The sequence below is a fragment of the Salvelinus fontinalis genome, chromosome 32, assembly GCF_029448725.1.
Source record: "Salvelinus fontinalis isolate EN_2023a chromosome 32, ASM2944872v1, whole genome shotgun sequence".
NCBI lineage: Eukaryota > Metazoa > Chordata > Actinopteri > Salmoniformes > Salmonidae > Salvelinus > Salvelinus fontinalis.
In genome coordinates, this window is record NC_074696.1 from 19,519,271 (window position 1) to 19,532,016 (window position 12,746).

General features: G+C 40.9%; 2 protein-coding genes across 2 annotated transcripts; one reads left to right on the forward strand and one right to left on the reverse strand.

Moving 5' to 3' along the window:
• The first annotated feature begins 366 nt into the window (after window positions 1–366).
• LOC129830843 (homeobox protein Dlx6a-like) lies at window positions 367–3,004 on the forward strand. Its single transcript, XM_055893625.1, has 3 exons — window positions 367–1,085; window positions 1,736–1,929; window positions 2,238–3,004. Exons 1-3 carry the CDS (start codon window positions 773–775, stop codon window positions 2,478–2,480), a joined length of 750 nt encoding a protein of 249 aa, XP_055749600.1. The 5' UTR covers window positions 367–772; the 3' UTR covers window positions 2,481–3,004.
• Window positions 3,005–6,381: 3,377 nt separating this feature from the next.
• LOC129830844 (homeobox protein Dlx5a-like) lies at window positions 6,382–8,986 on the reverse strand. The gene is made up of 3 exons (XM_055893626.1): window positions 8,402–8,986; window positions 7,827–8,011; window positions 6,382–7,576 (listed from the first exon to the last, which is right to left on the reverse strand). The coding sequence occupies exons 1-3, from the start codon at window positions 8,763–8,765 to the stop codon at window positions 7,265–7,267; spliced, it is 861 nt and encodes a 286-aa protein (XP_055749601.1). The 5' UTR covers window positions 8,766–8,986; the 3' UTR covers window positions 6,382–7,264.
• Window positions 8,987–12,746: the final 3,760 nt, after the last annotated feature.

The window sequence follows — 12,746 nt, forward strand, 5'->3', positions numbered from 1 at the left end:
GAACCCGTTTAGGTTCTATCCAGAACCTTTTTTTCTAAGAGTGTAGGCCTACTGAATAAAGGATACAATCGGTTAACCACGACATCCACTCTTCCTATCTGCAATAGGACTGCATTGTTGTTGTCATCTTGTTGATTTGTTGCATGTCATTTTCTTTGAATAACCTAATCATTACGACAGTATGGAAATTGTGTCAGTATATTTCCAGGGTGGTGATACGGTGTGTTCAAAATTATATTTGTTCGTTAGGCTAAATCAAACCGTGGGCTGTGCGTAATTTGGGGTTGAGGATTCATCCTTAAACAAATTGACTATTCCAAAGGGCTTCTATAATTATTATACAAGCTTCTTGCGTTTGACTATTGTCTGTAGGACTTAGGTTATCCTAGTTGTGGCTGCGGTGGGAGTTGGTAAGGTGGGTTAACTTGCGCTGAAGTCTCCGTGAAGCACACAACTGATGACGTTGGGTTGAATGACCAATCGGAAGGCGCTGCCCTTTGGAGACAAACCATTTTACTTGTAGTGTCTGCATCAAGTCTGGAAGCAAGGATTCAATTTTAACAGAATCCACCTTAAATCTCTGCCTTAACTTATGCCCACTTTGCGCCATACCGAGTGAGAAAATCAGAGGAGGAAAAAAATCGAAGAAACTAAGAAATTCAGGTGTTAATGGGACAATATCTGTCCGTTGAGGAGAGAGAGACAACAACACAGCGAGAGAACCCATTTGGACTTGAGAGAGGGGGTGAGTGCTCTCAAGGTAGAAAATTTGATGATGACCATGACTACGATGGCTGACGGTCTGGAGGCTCAGGACTCGTCAAAGTCTGCTTTCATGGAGTTTGGTCAGCAGTCTCACTCACAACAGAGCTCTCCGTCGATGGCCGCCAGCCACTACCCGCTGCACTGTCTCCATTCCGGGTCGCACCCAGCTCACCATCAGCACGATAACTCTTCGTACTCCGGAACAAATTCCTACAACAGGTCGCTACCGTACTCCTACGTGAGCCACCCCCACCACAGCCCGTACTTGCCGTCCTACCACAACAACACAACTGGCGGCCAGGCAAGGTTAGACGGCACAGGTAAGACGCTTTCCATTCATGAGAAGAAATATGCTGAATGTCGTTTTCATGAACAGCGATAAAAATGCGAATGCTTATTTATTTCTTATCAAATCGGTCAAGAACGAGATAAAGCCAAATAAACGTCCAGCAGATCATTGAATTTCGAAATAATTTTGAAATTGTGTCTGAATTACATGTTATCTGTTGACTCGGTTAATTTTCTACATCGATGTTTATTTCATGGTGTCTCTTGCTTTAGAACCCTCCCCCAGATCCCATTCCATGGCCATGCTTTTCACGGGGTATAATGACAAAAGAGGAATCCTCACGAATTATTCTTGGAATTAGGCGGTCTACTCGCTTTGAAAGTTGTAATTAGCATTTAATTGACATGTCATTATGAGCAATATCCTAAATATGACAGAGGATTCAAGGATGATTACAATCAGATTGAGCAAATGTGACATGTGAATATGTATTAGTGGTCTGGATTTAATATAACTAAATGTATCATATTTTCCTTATTAGATAGACCTATTTAGCCATTTAAATTGGAACCTATTATAATCTACGAAATGAAAAAACATGATTTGGGGAATTCTTAACAATTTGTTGTGTAATATTTTTGGTCTTTTGTAGTGGACTAACATTGCCCTTTTTTGTTGCAGAGCAGCAAAAAACAACAGTGATTGAAAACGGAGAAATTCGTTTCAACGGGAAAGGCAAGAAGATTCGCAAACCTCGGACGATTTATTCTAGTTTGCAGCTTCAAGCTTTAAATCATCGTTTCCAGCAAACACAATACCTTGCCCTGCCAGAACGCGCTGAGCTGGCTGCATCTCTCGGACTAACACAGACACAGGTATTTACAACACGGGAATTATTATACAGAAGGGTATAAATTATGGTATTATTATTAGCCATTTATTATCATGTATTACTCGTATTATTATTAGGCATATCATTAGCATGTATTATTATTATTACTACCCAACAATTGCTCTGGGTGTTGTGTTGCATTGTAATACTGTCTTGTAGATGTTCTAATAATATTCAACATTTCTATTGGTCTATAAGCCTATTTATTAACATGTTAATTAATACATATTTTAATGATTGTAACATTATCTGTTATCTGGTCTTCCGTTGCCTTCCTGTTATCTCGTGCAGGTAAAGATATGGTTCCAGAATAAAAGGTCAAAGTTCAAGAAGCTGCTGAAGGCAGGTGGCAACCCGCAGGAGAGCGACCCTACTATGCCTAGTTCCATCGGCCTGTCTCCCCGCTCTCCAGCAATTCCTCCCATATGGGATGTTTCAGCGTCCAGCAAAGGAGTAAACATGGCGGCCAACGGCTACATGCCCGGTTATTCTCACTGGTACTCCTCCCCACATCAAGAGACAATGCAGAGATAGACTGCGCAAAGGGCGGGGAGGCCCGAGGCCTGACTCGAGACTTTCGAACCTTTATAGTTTTACCTGCACAATTGATTTCCATCAGCCTCGAGACAAAATTGTTGTCCCGTTCGAACAGAGATTCCTTGGCGAAAGGGTCGGCTGCTTGTGAAGGATACTTGGGGACAAAGTCTCTGTGATATGACACACGATAAAGGAACTAACCGTATTAACTTACCAATGACTGTTCAGTGGGATTGCCTTTGTTATGCTTTCATTCATGTCAACATCTGACTGTCAATATACCAAATATAGGCTATCACTGACATTTAGCCCAACACTTGGGCACGGAATGGAGTACACTTGCGGGTTGAACATTATGCCATCTTATATTGTTGAAATCTAAACTTCACTTTGACTGAGTGTTTTTCTCGAACATGCAAAACAAAGCATTCTCTCTGTATATATATTCATCAATTTTAGTTGTACATACACTTTTTATGTTTTGTCTTTCATAAATGGAGTAAACCTTGACTTAAAACAAAGTTTCGTGTTTTGTACTGAAAGATAACATGATTGATATATGTCATACATGACAGATGAGCCCTTCCTTGTCGAGGTCCTATGGACGTTCTAAAATGTAGGTCCCATAGGTTTTTCATTCAAATATTACAGGCTATCCATCATAACACTATGTTTCCTCTTCATAAAATATAAATATCCAACGCACTAAAAACGAACAAAATAGCCTATAGTCAAATACATTAAACAACACTTGAGGAAATGAACTTACCCTGTTCCGCTTTATCAATTTATCCCGCTAAAGATGGTCGCTCCATGTCCAGTTAATCTTGTGATTTTCTGCCTCAATTATTAGAAGTATTGACAAAATGTTTTTCTCCTCTCTGCCTGTCCTAAAGCAAGACGCCAAATGCCAAGCTCCACGGGATCGATCTTTAACAAAGCATCCAGCTGCAGTCCCGTTCAATATGAAGGAGATATTTGGGACAATTTATGTGTTTTATCCAAGTGAGGCTTTTTTTCCATTCTCATAAATGCAGGCATAATTAGGGTAATTTTTGATGCAAGCCCGCTGATTACAACGTTTTTACCGTCAAAGATAATTACCTGTAATTTTCTACCACTTTTAATACTAAAAGGCATCTTTATTTGGATTTGAGGTAGCACAGACGGAACAAAAGAGGGAAATTATTAGGTTATTCATATACAAATTGCTGAGAGCAGTGAACGGTTGGGATATTATCTGAAATTACAATGTTGAAAAGAAGAATGTGAAAGTGTCTGCAGCTGTCAAATCGTGGATGCCCCACTGGCACACAGTATACCTGCATGGGCCCCACTTAACTAAAACCTACAGGCCCTATCACCACCATATCTATATGCCTTTATTTGCAAATATATATATATATATACTTTGATTTATTGCCCAAACTCTCGTAAACAACCTTTCACTTAAAAAGTTCCTATATTTACCGAGAGTAACTCGTAAAGCAGAAAAGTGCGTGGTGTGCGGAATTTCTTCTACCAAAGTATTTTCACACCCAAAGGACTGCCCGCAAATCACTTGCTTTTACAATAAAGAAGCTTATATCGTCATAAATCTGTCATGCATTTTAAAGGATATTTTGAAAATCGTTGCAATAGGAAGAGTCAATCTGCATCAGAACTGTGAAAAGGCTCAACAATGCACATGTTTAATATTATGTAAGTCAATTGATTAATATTATATGAACAAAAATATAGAGCTCAGATAGAAAGCAGCTGGAAGTGACAGAAGACATAATGAGAAAATCAGAACTAGCGCTAGAAGGGGGGGGGTAAGGGAGGGAGGGAGATGACAACACTCCTGTGTGGTTTTCTGACCAAGATATAGATTGATGCAATATGTTCCAGGATAACCTGATCATATTTGATCAGTTTGGCTTCTTGATTGCAATTGATGATGAAATCTGAATTGGCAAAGGTTCTCTTTGCATATACGCCTATGGAAATAACATTGTCCGAAACGTCTGGCAAATACATAGGCTAGAATGAACGTCAATATTTACGGGCTAGTGTTGAATGCATGCTTCTCAGATTTGATCCATTGTCGTTGTTTTATTTAGCGCGTAAGACATGGGTTATTTATTACAAAAATATAAGAATATATTCAAAATGTAACCTAGAATAAGGTAGGTTAAATACCTTTAGCCTAGGCTATACAAAACAAATGCAATCGGTATTTAAAAATTCTAAAACGAAAGTATACAACAATCTTTCATCAAGTGATTCACAGAGAAAAAACAGCCTTACCTTCATATGATTCTTTAGCCTACAATAGTGTTAGCAGTGGTCAAAAAGGTTGGCTTCGAATGGGAACACTGTCTGCGACAGTACACGGTTCTAGTGCTCGTGGTTGAGTAAGCATATCCAGGTGTGAAAGTGCTTGAACACCCCGGTACCTCTTATATATTGCCTGCAAAATTAGCTGTTATTACTGTCACTGTTTAGTGATGGTGAGCTAGAAAAAAGCATTCTGCAATCAAGAAGCAAGCGCATCTTTGAAAATTATAGATAATTGTCAATGTCCAGATTATGATAATGGAGCCTAATCCTGGAGTATAATTATTTTTGAGTGTTACGGTTGAAGCTGTCCAGTAAAGCTAACTGTCATTATTTAGACTCGATTTGTAGGGGAGTGGAACATGTTCAGTTGGAATTTAGCGTGGCTCTTGATATAATGGCATGGTGTGTGCGTGCGCGTGTGTGTGTGTGTTGGGGGACGGGGGGTGGAGGGGGCATAAACAGTAATATGAAAATCAAACGTAGAGTTCTCGAGCACTGGCAGTGTAATTATGGGACCACGTGCACTACGTCGAGGTTTCGGATTAGCGTTCAGCAAACCATTTTATTTTTTGCACAATGATTTCAGCTGAACATTCCCAAGTGCATTAGTTGTTTTCTACGGCTATATTCAGCCAGGACAGTCAGGTCCGTGGGAAAATCAGAGGAGACGGGCATTCAGTTGCATGCACACCATGTTAACATTGGTGTATTGTTTATTATGCATTGTGTATCCTTAGGTCAGATGCTTCGCAACATTATTTTGTGTCCAGGCCAGATTTAGTTTGTGGTAAACGTGTCCTCTCCCTGTGTGTGTGTGTGTGTGTGTGTGTGTGTGTGTGTGTGTGTGTGTGTGTGTGTGTGTGTGTGTGTGTGTGTGTGTGTGTGTGTGTGTGTGTGTGTGTGTGTGTGCGCGCGTGTGTGTGTGTGTGTGATTGTTTCTTGGTTGATTCGTTTATATATCCATAATGATAACATGTTTTATGTAAAGTCTGGAAAAAGAACCCAATCACAACACATTCATAGGCCTTGATTTTCGCTTCTGTGGAGTATAGTTTGTTTAGTGGTATTCAGTGGCAATACTCGTTGTAGGAGGCCTACTGCTGGTAGTTAATGATATGTTCAAATGTTGAAGATTTTATTTTACCCGGAAGGTCTGACGGAGGTGGGCTGTGGCCGGGAGTGGCAGAGCTCTGGAGCCGGTTTGCCCCCACAGGAATGCAAATTGTCTCAGATCTTCGTACCGCCCATTCGCCTCCTCTCTGCCATTCAAAGCAACTAATTCTAGGGGACAAAAAGAGAGCACGGCTGCAGACTGTCTGCCAGACCGACACCCACATTCTTTGGGGGAGGTTGAAATCCAGATGCAACTCCAAAACACGAGACTGAAATGTGCTAACATGATTTAAAGAATAGGCATAATAATAATACATGTATAGTAGAATTAACCTGCAAGAAAATAGTATCAACAACAATGTCTGTATCTTTACAATAATCTGATTTAAATCGTGTGAATTATTGATTATTTTGTTTGGTTTTACATCTCGTTCACCACGGACAACAAGAACAAACTAAATAATATGTTTTGTTATGACTGTTTAATAAAGTAGTAACAACAGCATACCATTCCTTGAATATTTGTCTTTCAGAGGAACATAATTTACAACTCTAATAATGCAATAGTAGGCCTGTACCTGCAATCAATTCATCCACATTTAACTGGATGTCAAAACCAATAGACACTCATAAACTATGATGCTCTCTTCGATACGGTTCTGTTTCAGTCCGTTATGGATCCGCTCGAAACATAATGTACTCTGGGCATGTAATATGCGCATAACCATAAAACAGGTTGTAGTACTTAACATGAATAATACATGACATGACACAAAACAAATCCAGCCTAACCTTTTGGCATACCAGCAGGTAACTCCCCCTGAGAATTCCGCGCTTGTTGAAAATGAAAAATAGCCTAATTGTAGGCCTATAGCTTAAGGTCAGTATACACATCTCCTTGTTGATCGTTTTGTCCCCAAATAAATATTTAAAGTCAATCACAAATGTGCAGAACTGACCAAATATGTCACGCAGACAGCCCAGGCAATTAATCTCGAGTTTGATCTGTACGTGGATTTAAAGTGTCTCAGAATGTGGGCAAATTTTGTAATGTTACGGGGTCATTGATTTTCAGTGCGAATAGCCTAATTATGAGGGAGGACTTGTGGGAGGGCTAGCAGTAATTGTTTTTTGTCTAAGTCATAATTCAGGAGGGCGCCATTAAAAGTCTCTGGGTTGCATTGTCGATTTAAAACGTTTAATTAGTCTTCCAAAATGCAATAAATTACATGCACACATTTACACATTATACACGTTCTTCTATGACTGTCATCAATACATTGCATATTCCTCTGGACATTTTAAACACGAGTCCCATACAATGTAAATATTTGTTGAACTGGGTTTCAGTATAACGTCCCAGATCCAAGAACCAAAGAGTGCTGTATCGAGTTGGGGGCCTGGAGGTGAGAATTCATGGCACCAGCCGTGGAGTACCAAGACGCGGAGTTTTCCAAAAAGGTGGAGGCCGCGGGGTTGATGTTCTGCGCCTGGTGGCTGTGAGGCCTGGACGGGCCATGCGTGTCCCAGACGGCGGGGGACTGCGGAGAGTTGCATGCCATAGGGTCGCTGGAGCTCGGACTGTGTTCCGGTGGAAGCTCACCATTCTTCATAATTTTCTTCAGTTTCGACCTTTTGTTCTGGAACCAGATCTTGACCTGGGGATGGATGAGAAATATGTCAAAGTGAGTTAAAATAACAGCATATTAACATCCCAGAATGCCATTATACAAAAGTATGCATACGAATTAAGCTTTCGATCATTTTCCAATAATTCATTACGCACACTTTACGCATTACATGTATATTCAAAACACAAGGCAAATTTGAACTGATAATTTTGATTTAAAAAACTAAAACAGAATGAAACTGAACACTCAATGAAAAAGAGAAAAGTAACCTATTTACCTGCGTTTGCGTGAGTCCCAACGAAGCCGCGAGCTCTGCTCTCTCTGGCAGCGCGAGGTACTGTGTGTTCTGAAATCTCCGCTGCAGGGCAGCTAGCTGAAAACTGGAGTAGATTGTCCGTGGTTTTCTGACTTTCTTGGGCTTTCCGTTTACCATCCTCACTTCAGGTTCTGCTACTTCTTTTTCTGAAAGAAAGAATTCAATTGCTTTATCTGTGGTGTACTAATAAAGTATTTGCATAACACAGTCATATTTCCTGGGTATTCCATCTATTTCAGAGCGATCAAATCAAGAGGACATCTGTCGATTTATAGGCGGATATTAAAGCCAATGCGTCTCGCAAAGAATCTAACGAGTAAAGGAAAAGTACGTCTTTTTTACAGAATAACTTCGGTGAAAACTTTGTGCCCCTTTACCAAATTTGATTTCAAGAATTTTACCATGATGGAAAAATAGCTTACCCCAGTTTGAAATACACGCATGTAAAAATTGTGTGAGGTCGAACACAACACATATTTGATTCAATAATAATAATAATAGCCTAATACAAATTCAATAAAACATTGTGTAATTACCTTGCGGACTTAATGGTTGTGGTTGTACTCTGCTATAAGTTCCAGCATATTGGTGGTAAGCAGAGGCTGTGTATGCGCTGTAGTCTGGGTATGTTTTTGCAGGGTAATTTCCCGCAGATCCGTTTACGCCGTGGTACTGGTATTGATAGGCATTGAGAGGTTTCCCATACGAGGTGGAATTAGGCGAACAATAGCCATGGTGCACTGCTCCAGCCGGGCTATAGTAGCCTGAATCCGTGGCCGTAGACTCGGGTAGCGTAGGGGATTCCTGAGACGGGTGGTGCATTGTGGTGGAAACCTGAAAAGGGTTCTGGAAGTCGGCAGGTTTGAAACTCGGAATCCTTCGGTCGAATACTCCAGTCATAGTTCGAAAGCAGCAACGTTAAATGGCAGTCTAACTCCAATGAGACGTCTGAAGAATGACTGAAGACTACACTTGCATTGTGTGATATGTGCTTACACCGACGGGGTCTCTCGAACTTCTGCCAGCCCCTCAGCAAAGACTTGGTTAAATCCTAAATTGCGCTCTTACGCACTGCAGGGAGGATCTGGTTCCATTGGCCAAGGCGCGCAGACAGCATACACCCCAACTCGCTCGACTAGTTTGCCATAGGCGATATACGACTCAGGCTACTTTGTTGTGTTTTTATTATCAATCAAAACGGGCAATTAAACTGAGTGTCATGTCATCGATTGACAATTTAGGGTGGTAAATTGCAGTTTCCAAAACGTCCACAAGAATATATCAGTCTATCATGAGCTTCAGTATTAAAACATTACGACTGTTGTGTTGCCTTCCATTAATAATTCAGCTTTCGACAAGAAACGAAACAAAAAAATGAAATTACTACAGTATTTATCTTAAAATGTCTCATGATTGGACTTAATGCAGAGACAGAAATGAAACAGTTTCGATTGTCACAACATAAAATGCAGGTGATGCAATGAACAGATAAAACTAGATCTGTGTTTTACTTGCATATTCACAAAGGAAGAAGAAACAAGTGTTTTTGTGTGATTTTACCCCATATTGTCAGCCTAAAGGCCTATATGCCCATTCATTTGTAGGCCTATGTTAATTTTAAGGTCACACCAAGGTCTACCTCATCCTCATAAAGATGAACATTTCTGCATACAATTTATTATTAGGCTATATCACACATTTCTCTTACCACGGTGGAAATCTATGGAAACTACCTAATTATACTCGATTATTTGTCCGTCAACAACGGCCACGTTTAACCACACCGAAAATGCATTGAAACAACGGAAACAGACAACATTAATTTATTTTATCACTATGTTCACTAAGCTCTGTGGATGTTGCACGCAACTGAACAACGCGCGTATTGTAGTAAAATGGCGCCGCTCGGTGGTGAGTGAGGGAACGTATGATCACTTTGTGCGAAGCAGGAATCAGCATAAAATGGCGCCGCTCGGTGGTGAATGAGGGAACGTATCATTACTTGGTGAGAAGCAGTGGAATCAGCGTCAGCCACACGCGACAAGACATTCCAAGAAAATATTTGGGGACTGCGCATCATTCGTAGCCGGATACTCAACGTAGTTGGCTGTTGTTGCATACTGTATGTAATCAATCAATTAAGACTAAAACATGCCAAATCCAAAATAATGAAGGTTTCTTTAATTGTTATAGGTCTATTCATTGTAGACCTACTCCGTCCAGCATTTTGGATTTGAGATCAAACGTTTCATATGAGGCGACAGTACCGAATGTTAACTTTATTTGAGGGTATTTCCATACATATCTGTTTTACCGTTCAGAAATGTTGCCCAATATTAACTGAATGGTGAATGATGACTGGAGTCATTTTCTTTAAGTCTATAATAAAGATGTTTCTGAACACTTCTACATGAATCCTGATAATGTCATGAATAATTAATAGGCCTAATGAGTGAGATGCCATTCAGAGGCGACAACAAAACATGCAAACTTTTCACCATTACCTAACAGGGGAGGCTAGCATTATTATAAAATAATATATAAATATATATAAAAATAATGGTCCCATTATTATCCCATGTTTCATGAGCTGAAATAAAAGACCCCAGAAATGTTCCATATGCACAAAAAGCCTTCTCTCAATTTTTGAGCTTGAGTTTATTTTATTTTTACAGGGACAGTGCACATTAATCAACGTTTCAGTAAAAGTGCCGGTTTTAGCCAGCCGGCTAATTTTCAACCGCAGTCCCTGGGCAGGTTATTAAAAACAATTACAATATAGACAATAGCAATTTGTGCACAAATTTGTTTATATTCCTGTTAGTGAGCATTTATCCTTTGCCAAGATAATCCATCCACCTGACAGGTGTGGAATATTAAGCTGATTAAACAGCATGATCATTACACAGGTGCACCTTATGCTGGGGACAATAAAAGGTCACTCTAAAATTTGCAGTTTTGCCACACAACACAATGCCACAGATGTCTCAAGTTTTGAGGGAGCGTGCAATTAGCATGTTGACTGCAGAAATGTTCACCAGAGCTGTGGCCAGAGGTTTGAATGTTAATTTCTCTACCATAAGCCATCTCAATCAAGCAATCAAGTTTATTTTATATAGCCCTTCGTACATCAGCTAATATCTCGAAGTGCTGTACAGAAACCCAGCCTAAAACCCCAAACAGCAAGCAATGCAGGTGTAGAAGCACGGTGGCTAGGAAAAACTCCCTAGAAAGGCCAAAACCTAGGAAGAAACCTAGAGAGGAACCAGTGTCACGATCGTCAAAGGGAGAGAGAGAGGACCAAGGCACAGCGTGTTGAAAATACATCTTCTCTTTTATTTTAAGAAGAAAAATGAAACAAAACAACAAACAGACGACCGTGAAGCTATAAATCTAGATAGTGCTGACACAACCACTACACATAGACACAGACAATTACCCACAAAAAGCTAAAGCCTATGGTTGCCTTAAATACGGCTCCCAATCAGAGACAACAATAACCAGCTGTCTCTAATTGAGACCCAATTCAGGCAACCATAGACTTTCCTAGACACCTACACTGAACACTAAACCATCTCCTCTACTAAACCCCCTAAAACATACAACACCCTGGACAATACAAAAACACACAAACTTCCCCATGTCACACCCTGACCTAACTAAAATAATAATGAAAACAAAGATAACTAAGGCCAGGGTGTGACAACCAGGCTATGAGGGGTGGCCAGTCCTCTTCTGGCTGTGCTGGGTGGAGATTATAACATAACTATGCCAAGATGTTCAAAATGTTCATAAGTGACAAGCATGGTCAAATAATAATCATTAATAATTTTCAGTTGGCTTTTCATAGCCGATCATTAAGAGTTGAAAACAGCAGGTCTGGGACAGGTGGCGGTTTCCATAACCGCAGGCAGAACAGTTGAAACTGGAATAGCAGCAAGGCCAGGTGGACTGGGGACAGCAAGGAGTCATCATGCCCGGTAGTCCTGACGTATGGTCCTAGGGCTCAGGTCCTCCGAGAGAGAGAAAGAAAGAGAGAAGGAGAAAATTAGAGAGAGCCAAGATTTTCAAAATGTTCATAAATGACAAGCGTGGTCAGATAATAATCAGGAATAAATGTCAGTTGGCTTTTCATAGCCGATCATTAAGAGTTGAAAACAGCAGGTCTGGGACAGGTGGCGGTTTCCATAACCGCAGGCAGAACAGTTGAAACTGGAATAGCAGCAAGGCCAGGTGGACTGGGGACAGCAAGGAGTCATCATGCCCGGTAGTCCTGACGTATGGTCCTAGGGCTCAGGTCCTCCGATAGAGAGAAAGAAAGAGAGAAGGAGAGAATTAGAGAGAGCCAAGATTTTCAAAATGTTCATAAATGACAAGCATGGTCAAATAATAATCAGGAATAAAAGTCGTATGGTCCTAGGGCTCAGGTTCTCAGAGAGAGAGAAAGAAAGAGAGAACGAGAGAATTAGAGAGAGCATACTTAAATTCACACAGGACACTGGATAAGACAGGAGAAGTACTCCAGGTATAACCAACTGACCCTAGCCCCCCGACACATAAACTACTGCAGCATAAATACTGGAGGCTGAGACAGGAGGGGTCAGGAGACACTGTGGCCCCATCCGAAGATACCCCCGGACAGGGCCAAACAGGAAGGATATAACCCCACCCACTTTGCCAAAGCACAGCCCCCGCACCACTAGAGGGATACCTTCAACCACCAACTTACAATCCTGAGACAAGGCCGAGTATAGCCCACAAAGATCTCCACCACAGCACAAACCAAGGGGGGGGGGGGGGGGGGGGCGCCAACCCAGACAGGAAGATCACGTCAGTAACTCAACCCACTCAAGTGACGCACCCCTCCTAGGGACGGCATGA